Source organism: Macrobrachium rosenbergii, chromosome 51 (assembly GCF_040412425.1).
Source record: "Macrobrachium rosenbergii isolate ZJJX-2024 chromosome 51, ASM4041242v1, whole genome shotgun sequence".
Taxonomy (NCBI): Eukaryota; Metazoa; Arthropoda; class Malacostraca; order Decapoda; family Palaemonidae; genus Macrobrachium; species Macrobrachium rosenbergii.
Window position 1 is genome coordinate 45,927,623 of NC_089791.1, and position 13,982 is coordinate 45,941,604.

Below are 13,982 nucleotides of genomic sequence, written 5' to 3' on the forward strand. Positions count from 1 at the left end.
TGATTTGTTCTAGAATTCCCTGTGTGAAAACCAAACAAAAAATAAACAATTAAGCGGATAAAGATAGTTAATAACCCCTTTCCAAATTCTGATGCTTGGTACGGATCACTAGATGAAGTATGAACAAGGATGTTTCTTTTGTGATTGAGGGGGGCAATGATTTCTGTGGGTAAAGTTGCTCAGGCTTATTCACAATTCATTATCAAAATGAGCAGTGAGACTCAAATTCTTGTTAGCATATAACTGGAATATATATTAGCCTCAACCACTGCCTAAATGAGGAACTTTTCAAAACAGGAAAACGCATAACATATGGGACACTGAAAAACAATAACAACAGGGGGAGTAATAGTTCAATCTTGTATGAACTAGAAAGGTTTACCAACGTGATGATGATTCCAAAATTATATCCTACCTTCAATGTAATCAGCTATACAGATCAGTCTTTACATCATGTTCTTGGCATCTTACTAAGCCATAAGGTGTACACAGACTATTTTCTCAAAATGACTGTCATTAAAAGTTTGATGGGTCTTCTTTAAGATTCAAGTGTTGTAAAACTTACTTCACGAATTATACTAAGAAACCGCTGGCAAACTAAGATTAATTATAATCAACCTCTACAATAACCTGTTTTAATACTCTTTCTAAGGGACAAATAGAACACATGTCCAAAGCCATAAACTGTCATCACATTTCTAATTCACTGAAACATCAAATACTGTTATTCAACATGACCAATTCTCTTCCTCTTTGTCAACGAGAAAACTCGAGTGTAGGGGGGCTAGAATAGAATCAGTGTAAGAGATTATGTTGATAAGCAACGTGACTCCCTGAGTAATATTAGGATATTACACCTATCCCCAAAGCAATGTTTCCATGCTCATAGCATGGTTGTTCATCTTTTTATACATAAGCAAAACAAATAGTAAAAGCAGTTTGCTTAAATACTTTGTGTACTTCTAGAAACAATAGTAAGCATAACGATATGCTATTTTCCTTCTGTTATCCCCTAAGACCAAGAAAATTGAAAGTGACAAATTTAAAATTTTTAGGATGATCTGAAAGAGAAATTACGGTACCAATAACTTATCTGAGGTTGAAGGACATTTCCCCACCTGTTTTTAGCATTCTACTAAAATGCTAACAAAGAAAAAAAGAGCCGCGATACAGCCCCAGCACTCTGTTCAATCTGATTGTTTTTATCATTATGTAATTGTATAAAGAAGAACAGACATACTGATATAAGGAAATCCACACAATGGTTTAGCACTGCAATTTATGGTCACTCACTTCGATTCCTGGCAAAGTTAGCTAGTGAGAACACCACCAGAGCATAGCCTACAAATTCTACGAAAGACCAAAACCGCAAAACCTCTGCTCTGTGGACATTTCCTACAGTAGTTACTAAATGACCATGGGTTTTATCTAAAACAACTACAGGTATGTTACTCTCTAAGGCACATTAGCTTTACGTAATGCTAATCCAACTGCTATAATAATATTAAATATAAAATACAGTATATAGTGTGCATATATACAGTATCTTTATATAAATATATACCTTTCTGCAAATCTGTACCAAGCTTCAATTAACAGCAAACCATAGCTAACGGGAATGTTCTGACATTCAAGAAGCAAGAATTCCCAGGCTATTTAAACCAGTGATTAAATTATCTTTGAAGAGCATTAAAAAAAACGTTTAACAGTAAAAGAAACAATAGCCAGGATACCTGACCTCTTAGGATGTCAGAAATGGCATGGAAAAGCACATAACAATGCATTCAAAACAGCAATGTCTCAAACTAAGAAAATAAGCCTCCCCAAGCAAGAGGCTCCTTTTTTATATTTTCATATCCAAAACCAGGAAGAACGGGATATGTATCAGCGGACATCAACTCTTCTTGACCTCTAGATCTACCTTGTTATTATAATCTCTCCCCATTGTCAGCTGCATCGCCCATGTAAACGAGGAGAAACCAAAAACAAAACAGAGAAATAACAGTGAAATGAACATAACATAATTACCATGAAAGACTCCATACACGCTGAAATAACTGATCAAAAGCAAAGATCATTTTTGTATAAATCAAATTTAATCCTACGAAATTAAAGTCAATTTTTGGATTCTTATTCATGTCATTCAAAATTAACTACTTACAACTGAAAAAAGGTGGGGGGTGCATGGCATACATGCTCCGCAACAGTGTATCTATACATTTAAAACAATCTATACCTTACACGTGGAAAAAACTTTTTAAAAATCACAAAAGATGTAACATGAAACATTTGTGCTATAAATCATCACTTGCAAAACAATGTACAGAAAGCGTGACAATTCTTATGACTTATTTGACCATGACAATTCAAGAAGGAAATTAAAAACAAAGTACGAAACAAATCTGTTAAAATAAGAGATTAAATATACCACCACAGTACTTCCAAGTTTAACATGAACGTAAAATTATCAGAACAATGATTATTAATGAGGATTAAATAAAAAACAAATACTGTATACAAAAAATATACTAATATATACTACTCTTTGCATGCACCTGTAATAATAAGCAGTACGTTATAAAGTATTACATTTCTTAATTTGGCAATAAACAGATTTTAATCTTTTAAAAAAGCCAACAAGAAATTCTTGAGAGAAGTGGTCTTTTTCCAGCAGAAAATATGTAATAGCAAGACTGCTATTCATTATTCCCCTGTAACAGTCTTTCAAAAGTTGAAGAATATGAAACAATAGCCCAAAATTCTAACTATCATAAAATATAAAGTTAATTTTGTAAGTTTTTCTCTTTTCCTAAGTTAACTGTAATCCAGTTTTGCTTCTGCGGCTTGCCTTCAATGATTACAGAAAAACGTTAAAATGGTGCAGGCGATAACAGCCACAATGAAAACCATAAAATGGTAGCTTTTGTAAAAGACATCTAGCCTTTTTATGGAGGCAACTGCTATTCAGAATTTTTCCCAAGTTGGTAAAATATATTCAAGCCTTTTTTTTTATTTAGTTAAAAGTTCCAAATGTCATTGATGCAGCAAATGCCCTTCGCTATAAAGGGCACAGATCTGTAAAAATTATTTGTGCCCTTTATAGCAAAGTTAGATGTCGTTTACCAATTCCTCCAATATTTGCAAAAGATATTTCTGCTTTTTTAATGGAGCCGGATGTCATTTAGCATTCTTCTAAATACTGCTTGCTGTGATCCGTCCCTCAACCCCCACCCCCCCCCAAAAAAAAAAAACACTGGGGGTAAGATAAACTTACCGCAAGAAGTTCCGAGTCATTGGAGCGAAGATCTTCATCTTTGTCGAACAGCTCGACCTCAGCGAAGTCCACACTGTTGTAATTCGGTTTCAGTATGTCCTGGAACTGTTTGCAGGTTCGAGGAAGGGTAAGAATTAAAGAATGACCAAATATCATGGAAAGGGCAATGTATTACGAAAGAAAAAAACAGTTAGATGATGGTAAGGACACAGGACAAAGGACAATGAAATATATATAATGCGTGGATTAAGACGAAATAAAGTAAAAGGGGTGAAAAAGGATGAGTTGGATGGTATACGGGTGTTGGTAGACAGGGAGGGAAAAGAAAAGGAAAGTGAATTAGGAGAATGTTTTAAATGCATATACTATGTCAACATTTAATTTACTGTAATCAAAATTGTAAGCAATGAAAGGAACTTATTTACAAAATTTAAGAAAGAAAGAAATAAAGATAAGGAAATTATGATAAAGAGGAGAACTAATGAGAAATTGTTTGAAAGCAGGATAAAAAACAGGTGAACTATATTTCAAAACCATGAAGCATTTTTCTTTGATAATTACAAAAAAAAAAAAATTGTACTGTACAGGATTTCACTTCAAAATACAGCTTGACTTATGCCAAATGTTTTCACATTCTACGTGAATTTCTACCACTAAATGATATACCACACTGCTGATCCTATTATATAGCTCTACTTTACTCAACTCACTGACTTCTATTAGGACACTGAACTACTCACAGTGAAGAAATCACAAAAAAACTACTCGGGTCATTTTACTAGCATGGTTGCCCCTCTACGTGAAAGATACTCTGACCTGACCTCAGTTCAAAAGATACCACACTGGTACCACAGGTCAAGCACAAAAAGTCTTGGTATCCCTCAAAATACAGTATCTACTTCGTGACTGGTGCTAGCTGTCGCACGAATGCGAACTGTGATGAAATGTTGGGAACAAATATCTACGTCTTTAGCAAAAGATCTCTATGCTAACACTGAATAGATTATTGTGCAAACTAATACAATAATGCTAGTCACTTTTCAAAACACCTCAGTCAGTAGTATGAAAAATTTATTGATTTTTTTATGCATAGGAGCTGTTCAAAGATACTTCTGCATTAAGTTAATGGAATAAGCTAATGGGTTTTTGTCATCCATTATCGTCACCATCATTGTTGTCGTTAGTATAATTATCTCTCCATATGATGCTTAAACATAGATATCTTATGAATGAAAAGTATGCTTGATGTCTGATGATATACTCAAAAGAAGAACAATATTTAAGTGTTTATTATCTGACTTGGAAGTATGCAGTTATGCAAACGTTAAGTAATCATTTTGCACTTATAGGAACAACCTAAGATATATCAGGAAATCCTGATCTAGTTTAACAGAAGGGCATTTCTTTGTTATATTTTTAAAACTGAACTGTATGCCAAAGAATATATTATCAGTTGCCTTCATGTTTTCTTACAGGCATTTAATTTTGAACAATATCAAGGCATCCACAGCTGTTTGTCTCAAATACAGTTACACCGTATTACTTTCAGAGACAAGTAACTAACCTTTTAGAACATGCTTTCAAAAGCAACATTTTGCATCTGTACAACCAACTTTTTTTTTATATAAATAAGATGGTTTATCAAATAATACCGTACTTCCTTCTCAAATCATTCACAAAACAAAGAACTGAAAATCTAACTTGAAAAGCAAGGGTCTCAAAAAACTGCCACAACTTTTAGCTCAAGTTGAAAAAGACCAGTCAGAGTTATTAATCACTGTTAGGTTTAGCTACACTTGTGTCAGCACTGACTCCTGGTCTTTGAAAAGCCACTGTCAAACAGACAATCCACTGTAACAACACCAAGGTTTAACTTTTATATGAAATAGGTTAAACTCTAGAAAAGGTATCTTATAACAAAACATAAACTTTTAGTGGGGTTTAAATTCATACTACAGTGAGATGTTCCAAAAAGCACTAGCTTTTAGCCAATGAGAGAAAACCAGTGAGTGATGAGGTGGGTGAGAGAAAGTAGATTTAAAATGCACCAGGATACTGCTTTACTGTGTGAACATTACGCACAAATCTAAAATATTCTTACTGATGGTCAAACTAGTAATGACCTCATGTACAAGAGTATGATTGGCAATAAAGTATGGACTGTTTGGATATAAAAGGAAGGCAAAAATGTAAAAGTAAAGAATGCATCAAAACGTATGAAAATCAAGAACAATTACGTAAGGAAAACATATATTGTTCGAACAACAGTAGGTAAACAAACAACAGAAATACTATGGAAATTGAAAATATGCTTGACCTTGAAACAAATGCAAAACATAAGTACAACAGCTTATGGGAAGAGCATTCACTAGATATTTGATTAAAATATCTGCCAGATTACATTTTAGCACAATGTAATTGCAGTAAAAATGTAAGTAACCATTAATACTTTCAGTCAGGAAAGTCAGGTTTCAAATGACTTCCGTCCAAAGATGATAATATAAAGTAAGTAATGAACACCATATTGCGTTAGTTCTCCACACAACACAGTGATAAAAACTGAAATAAGCTTGTTAAAGAAATACAATGTATCTGTGTTATCTTGCCAGATATTGAGTATACAGTACAAGGAACCAAAACAGTTAAAATGAAAAAATAAATGGGACTGCAACATTTCAGCCAAAAACTAGACAGTTATTTCAAGATTATGAAAAAAACATTTCGAGCTTCAATATATACCAAAACGGACGGATGTTAAAAATTCATAGTAGCTTAGGAAAAAGAAGCCTGTTATCTTGTTAAAGGTAGGACAGATCAAACCACTGAATATTAGTGTTAAGGCATAAAAGTGAAATGTGAACCATTAGTATTTGAGGTACAGTATTTACCATGCTTTTCTTCATGTGAAACCAAGCAAAAAAAATGTTACCACAAAATTCAAAATGTTCCACTTTGGACTAAATCTACAAATGTATTGTAAGAAATCAAGAATTGCTCTGACTTGGTAAAATCATGCAATCGGCACGACTAAATTCACTTGCTAATGGTATGTGCAACATGACGTAAGGCTGTTTCCTCTCTCTCTCTCTCTCTCTCTCTCTCTTTCTCTCTCTTAAAATCTGTCAATAAACTTGAAAGAAAAGGCACGTGAGCAATGTCTGCCTTGAGTGCTATTCTTAAAAAAAAAATGAAGATTTTGCTTTTGCAGAGTGCCAGACACTTGCCAACGTGTCATAAAAGAAGCAAAATAAAAGTGGTCATAGTTGCCTTCTCAGCCATTCATACATAGATTGTTAGTCCACAAATGAATAGAAAAAAACTACACAAGACATCTGTGTATCAAAATCGTGACTCATGAATCATACAATCTGAGATTTTGTGACAACTTTTCATCATAATTAACTTTTATCTGATTCCGCTACTTATCTGGGTATCCTGATTTATGAAAATGAAACTCATTATTGTGTGTTATTTTACTAATACAGTATACAAAGGCTTTCACCTACCTGAGCAGCTGAACTTTTTTCATCGCACAGTAAATAATACTATTGTATTCTGTATTCAGGTTGAGATATTTGCTCATGCAAAACAGAACTACTTCATATTACCAAATGTGGATCATCTAATAACAGCACAGACGCAACATCCAGTCATTCGTCACCACACAGATTGCTGTTCAGCCTTGAAATAGTACAACATTTATATTTCTCATACAAAAATGTGGAAGAGCCATCAGCAAGTGATTAGTCAGTGCTCGTACTCTTATCTTTTCCTCCATGATGGCAGGGCATTTTCAATGATACTGGCATATATGGGATGATCACAAGAGAAGGTACTAACCTCTAACCTAAAGAAAGACTTTCTAAAAACCAAGAGTGTGACAACCATTGAAATGATAAAGGTGGCAAAAGGATATTAATCAGTGTGTAAGTTTAGACTAATTGGAAAAAATGGTAGTTTATCAAAAATCAAAACAAGGGAGTATGCATATACACATATTAGAAAAAATAGGATACTTGATCTTGATAAATAGTTTCTTTTAAAGGGTAAATACATTTATATGTAAAAATATAATGATCGAAAAACACTGAAATTGTAAAAAGATATATACTGTATATATATATTACATCGGATTCATGGGTGAGCATATACAATATTAAATATTAAGAAAAAACACTAAAAATGACAAAAGTTATCCATCAAATCTCCATCTACTGCAATTGCAAAAATACTGTCCCATATTCTCGATATGAAATATGCGTAGTGCAAAATGTCTACTGTATCTCTCAGCTGGAATTTTATGATGCGTCAGCTAATGACTGCAAAAAATGGACTGCAACGAAATCCCAGCTGGACCAAGCAACGAAAAACAATCCAAACTGATAATGTATGACCATTCATATCTAGAAAATCATTATGGGTACAGCGTTCTCAGCTAAGACGAGGCAGCTAAAACTTCTGGTCGTCCAGAGAATGAATGGGGGTATGCAAACGGGTTAAGGGATGGCATTTAGAAACAGTGTCACACCCTTAGCCCTCGACTAAACACCGCCACAAACATAGAAAACATGTCCTGGGCTCTCCCAGTGTCACACTTTAGAGTATGCCGTGCCTACATGAAAAGGAAACAATAGATGTTACCCATTTACGCTTATCACGAGACTTCCTCAGTACCTCAGCATTTGCTTCTTCGTGCTATAGGGAGTAAACAAAGGATAGAAATGACAGAAAATAGAAAAATAAAGCCAACGTCCAAAAGTCTTGATGAAACTACTGTACTGCAAAGATTTGGAGGGGAGTTTCTAGTCTAAATCAAAGAGCCTCTTGAACGCATGTGAAAAGTAGAGGTATTTTCAGACTAATGACTCTACAAAATATCAGGGGGGTAAAATAATGGTAAAAACCATACTGGAAATAAGAGAAGTAAAAATTATAGCAAAAAATCATCATCTAATACAAAAGTTTATTTAAGAGCTTAAGCCTATTCTACCGAGAATATTTAAACATACTTACAAATGAGTTCGCTTTAAGTCTATAGAGATAGAAGCTTTAATTAAACAAAAGATAGATAGCGCATAATTGACAAGGGATGGCAAGGAGCATCTAAAGAGAAAGAGTAGTAATAAATATAGCTCACCACAGGCCGCAGGTCAGGGTGGTAAAGAATGTATCCATTGCGGTTGACCATGAATGAGTAACCGTTTACTCCAAGCTGCAAGTAAGAATAGTAAATGTATTTCTGGTATATAGTAGATATAAAAACTGAACGAATTTTATGCTCACTGCATTCATAACACCTCAAAACTCATCAATCAGGATTTTTTTAATGGTTAAACGACATATGAAAAAGACTTTTCTTTAAAAAATTTCCATCACTGATATTTCATAACTTCCACATAATGGTACCACTACCAAAATTGAAATGAACAAAATCCGTTGGTACCTAAAATACAACAATAAAAAAAAGAATTTTCCTCATTTGTTTGAACTCCATGAGGAGCACTTGCTGTCAAGGGCTGCCAAAGCATACCCTTCTGACTTCCACTGACGAGCAAAAGTGCTCTACTGTATAGTACTTACGTGGTAATTTCTTTGTAATAAAATTCTTTGTAATAAAAATTACAATAATGAAAAAACCATTATCCTTTATATACATAAGTAATGGCATGTGGTTAAAGTAGTTTTTTACATATATTCCAAGAAACCAATCTAATCAACACTTGAACTTTGAAGGGCAAAGCCGTAGTTCCAAGTGGATTATCCTCACTGAGCAACAAAGAGAGAGAGAGAGAGAGAGAGAGAGAGAGAGAGAGAGAGAGAGAGAGAGAGAGAGAGAGATATTACAATCCTTTTGCCAAAAAAATTTATATAAGAAAATATAAAGCAAGATTTAGCCTCCTAATTATTTCAGCACAGAAAACAGAATAAAGAAATGTATGAGCGAGAGAAGAGCGGCAGCAATTTAGTTTCATGAATCACAGGTTTTCTTAAGTGACTGTTATGTGGTTTTGTAATTACTGAATTTCTGTACAACATACTTGTAACTCATTTACATCATCTTTACATGATGATACTCATTTGATGTGCCCTTCAATGAGGAGCCAAGATCGTTCTCCAATGGAAATTTGCGAAGTTTTGGTAAATTAGTCGATAAATCAGTGGTTTTTCTATGTTCACAGACAAGCTTGTAAGTGTCGCGTGTCCAAGGTCTCAAGTGGTGCTTGTTTCTAACTCTTCCTAGTTTCATTGTGCTATGTCACACGCTTCCACACCCTTGATGCTTCTGCAGTAGGAAATTTGGGCCTTTGCCGGTACTTGTTGGAAACTGCTTGCTGAGCTTAGTGTTCTCACATTTTTTCATCTGAATCCCTCCAGGAAGATACTGAGTCTGTCAGGATGCTGGCTGCCAGGGGGCGCTTCCTCATTCCTTTACACATGTACTTCCATTTAGCAAGTCCAGAAAATTTCTTCACTTCATTTGAGAGCCTCAGTGTTCTTGTTCATTTGACCCTTTACTTTGGTCTTTGTAGTCCTTCAGGTCTTCATGAGACTCTAGGCTCATTGTCTTCGAGAAAAAGTGCTTCTTCCTCAGGCTCCTTTGCTATTCCTGCTTTGCCTGTCTCTTTCAGTGAAGATAGTTTTCTCTCAAGAGTATTTTCAGCAGACGCAAGATTTCTCGTAAAAAAAAAAAAAACAAATTCAATTTCATTTTAGTTTCAAAAGATTATTTAACAGTCTTACGCAGAAATTTCTCAGGAAGGCCTCTCTCAGCACAAAATCAAAGCACAATCGGTTTGACCTCTTTCTTCTTCCCTGGCTTACAGGTTCAACCTAGAGCTCTCTACCACCCTTAAAGCTACAAGATTTTACCCACAAATTTTCCGATGTTTATTTGCTGGTCTGACTGTTATGGTCAGTCAGGGCCTACTGACTGGGAAGGATATGGGCCAATCACTATCTTCATCAACATCCTCATTCCTATGGAGGCTTGTGTTGTCAGGAAATACCTATGGTCACACCTCCTGTACTTGGTGTTATATCTTCAGTATTATTAAATTTAAGAAAGCTTGCTTTGCACAACTGTTAGTCTATGTCTAGATCTTTCAAAGTGGATTCTTGCATTAAATAATTGTCTTCGAATGCTCCTTCCTTACTGTTCTTCCGAAGTTGCAATTCTGGATAATTATCATCAATGGGTTTGTATGAACAAGTAATGCTCCTATAAAAACCAAGTCTTACAGTAAAAACATTATTTTTCGTGGCCTGTGAGTTATTCAACTTTCTGAGGGGAAAGCAAATTATATCCAGATACCCTACTAAAGTCTTACTTTCACTAGTAAGTGTAGCACTGTCTACTTGGGTATTTAATCAGTTCAAGCTAATACGTTTGGAATGACTGAGGATAGTCACCAATAAATCAATTAGCAATGTATTTCAGCTTTTGCCTTCTGAGTAAGACTATTTTTCTGCCCATTAGCATAACTGCAAGAAGCACTATCCTTTCATGAAAGATATACACTGTAATACTAATAAATCTGTTTTCTGAGAGTTGTAATTCATTTAATAACAGCTATCATTAATCAACAGGAATCTATATGAACACCATCTGCAAACTGCAGGAACAATGTTAATGTAACATTGGACTGACTGTGATAATCATTAGACTTGTTCAATAGGCTACAATTAAATAAAAGAAGGGTCTACATTCCTTATAAAAAAACATGTATCAATTTGAAAAAAATATTACCTTATAAGGGGGAACAAGTTTCTCAATTTCTCTGATTGGGACATCTGTACCTGCAACTCCCAGTAAATTTGCTGATCTGACCTAGAAAAAAAATGAAATAGATAAGATACATATTATGAAAAGCAATATAAAGCGTAATAATTTCCTGGCTGAAAATCCTTTTAATCTTCTTTTTCATTTTATGGTATTGAAATCATACGATGATGAGTAGCTGAAAGGCAATGATGGCTTCAGTCAAGAGTAACAGTGTTGAAACTTTTTCTATCCACTCCACCCCCAATACGGACACCAAGAAACCTTGAACATTACACTGCCCACCAAGCCCACTTCCACAAGTAAAAAAAAAAAAAAACCGCTGTTCATAAAGGCCTTCTCAGTTGTATGGAAACATTCATAGCAGTCTTTGATAAACCGAGGTTTAAAAACCTAATGTACATTACTATTAGAAAATTCCTTTCTACAGTATGCTGAAATGAATTACTACCATTAACAAAAATCAATATAGGAGCGACTGATATATTGTATAATAACGCAATTCTTTTCATAGCAAGCAGGCTCGACTGAAAAGTCAAGGGATGGCCGTTTTATATAGGCAATTAATGTATAAAAAATACTTAGTGAAATATGTTTGTCATTACAAGAGTTCCTCCACTTTCTGCCCTCTTAATTCTGGCACTGAGACATATCAGTAAACCGACTAAACTGTAAAAAAATTAAATATCCAGAACATCTCCCTTCACACCTCTGCTATGACTGGGAAATATAGTACAAATCTGTAATGTATGATGACTGAAAAGATTATACTTAAAAATGAAAAAACTTTATGAACATAGAAAGTGACTGCTTGGCCCTAAGCCCTTCCTTAGAAACGAAATTAGGCTCACAGTTCAATCTTGTGGTAATTCTTGATCTTTATTTCTTGAGGAACTTTAGACAAATATAGTTATTAATTAGATACATTAGCACACACAGCTGAAGTAGCAATTTGTGAAGGGAAATAATTCAACATGAAATTGCACATTCACAATACTAGAGGTTTGTACCGACAGAGCAGTGACTCCAATCGATGTATAGCTACAGAAAATCCATAAGATCCGCAATAAACTGGCTTAGCTCCAAGAGGAAGATTGTGTTAAGGACAATATCCTAAATGCATGTGATGGTGCAGTTTAAATGCCACATCCTTGAAAATGATAAAATTTCTGCCGTCATAAACTGAAGCACCTGCATGAGTTAACGAAGACTTGGAAATGAGTGGACACCAATGTGACCAAAATCTTCGTAAGATGTACATCTGAAGGTGCCTAGCTTCTTTAGGCAGAAGTGGACTCGATTATGGTAAATTCCTTGGGGAAGAAATGGGCTTAAATCTGAATACTTCCTTGGGGAAGAAATGGGCTTAAATCTGAACACTTTCTTGGGAAGAAGTAGACTTACACTGGACTAGTTTCTTGGAAAAGGCGTGACCTTGAATGTCAATCATTTCTTGGGAAATAAGTGAACTTCAATGTTACTAACTCCATGGGAACAAAATGGGCTTGAATGTAAACGACTTCTTGAGAAAGAAGTGGACTTCACTGTGACTTATTTCTTGGGAAAGTGATGAACTAGAATGTGATTCATCTCTTGGAAAAGAAGTGAACTTGAATGTGTAATTTCTTGGAAAAAAGTGAACGGAAATATAATTAACTTCTTGGGAAAGAAATGGCTTTAATGTGAACGATTTCTTGGGAAAGAACTGGACTTGAATGTGACTGATCTTCTGGAAAAGAAGTGAGCTTGAATATAATTAATTTCCTGGTACAGAACCGGCACTGAATGTGGATAATTCCTTGGGAAGGAAGTGGACTTGGAAGTGAACATTTTCTCAGTCTTGAGAATGAGCTAAATGAACTTCCGCATTCTTCTGGCAGAGCAGGAAAAAGTTATAACACTAAATCTTGAGGCTGAAAACCAACTTGTCAATAGCTTTGATTTTAGTACATACAAAAAATGAGGAAATCTATAAAAAAAATAACTGGGAGAGGAAAACTAAAACAATACATTATCTAGTTTTGAAACAAAGAAATGCACACTATGAGAAAATTGTTACATAAATCTTGATTATACAACTACGTATTTTCTATTACAAAACGCGGAAGTATTTTTTCCAGAGCATAACAGGAAATAAAAGCAGCAAATGAAAAGCAATTGAATGGTCTGCAGGACTGCAAATCAATATGAAATCTGTTTTGAATGTGGGTGTTTTAGTGGCGGGTAGAGGAACCAAAGTGGCACCAATAACGAAACTGAATGTAATAGAAAAGGAAAGAGATAACTTTTTAACTTCACACAACATACACGCCTCAGCTTTTCTCATTCACAGTAGTCGAAAAAAATCTGTGTAGACTTACTTTTTCATTGAACACTGCGCCTTATTTAGACTGTTTGAGTGAGAGGAATCACGCACTCGCTAGACTACTTATCAGCAAATATACAAGAATTGTACTTTTTAAGTAACTCGCCCTCACTCAAATAGCTAAATACACATAGGTACATACAAGGGATTTTCTCTTAGACATACAATTGTCATTTAAATGGGTATTCTATGAGAACTAGATGTAAATATATTAGCAATGGTTAGGCATTTAACTACATGACAAAGTTCCACAGTGATCTAAGATTAAAGCATCTATTCTTCAAAAACTAGGGTCTACTACAGTTTTGGCTTCACCATAAAAACTATGGTTCAAAACTACGTAGGTCTAGATTTAGTAATTTATTGATCATTGATGATTTGAGCAACTTAGCAGGCTGGCTTTATCGAACTAGTGATCCGTAATCTATGTAAACAGTGTGCTGTACATCCTCAATTGCTTACTGGCATACACAATCGACATAGGAGGAAAAAAATTACAAAAGTTCACACCCTCCATAGCAAAGTCCACCTGAGCTAAGATCTGCTGATCTGCTAGCAGAACT

The 13,982-nt window shown here is 34.8% G+C and overlaps 1 protein-coding gene across 13 annotated transcripts in view; it reads right to left on the reverse strand.

The window, feature by feature from the left end:
* LOC136833364 (voltage-dependent calcium channel subunit alpha-2/delta-3-like) overlaps positions 1-13,982 on the reverse strand; it is a 590,349-nt gene that overhangs the window by 117,302 nt on the left and 459,065 nt on the right. For 7 of the 13 annotated variants that reach the window (XM_067095399.1, XM_067095406.1, XM_067095405.1 and 4 more), the window contains exons 15-19: positions 11,022-11,102; positions 8,412-8,486; positions 7,916-7,969; positions 3,275-3,379; positions 1,922-1,951 (exon numbers count right to left, since the gene is read on the reverse strand). In XM_067095399.1, the coding sequence (XP_066951500.1) occupies positions 1,922-1,951; positions 3,275-3,379; positions 7,916-7,969; positions 8,412-8,486; positions 11,022-11,102 (345 nt within the window). The remainder of the gene's footprint in view (positions 1-1,921; positions 1,952-3,274; positions 3,380-7,915; positions 7,970-8,411; positions 8,487-11,021; positions 11,103-13,982) is intronic. The other 6 variants (XM_067095404.1, XM_067095410.1, XM_067095411.1 and 3 more) reach the window with 4 other exon arrangements.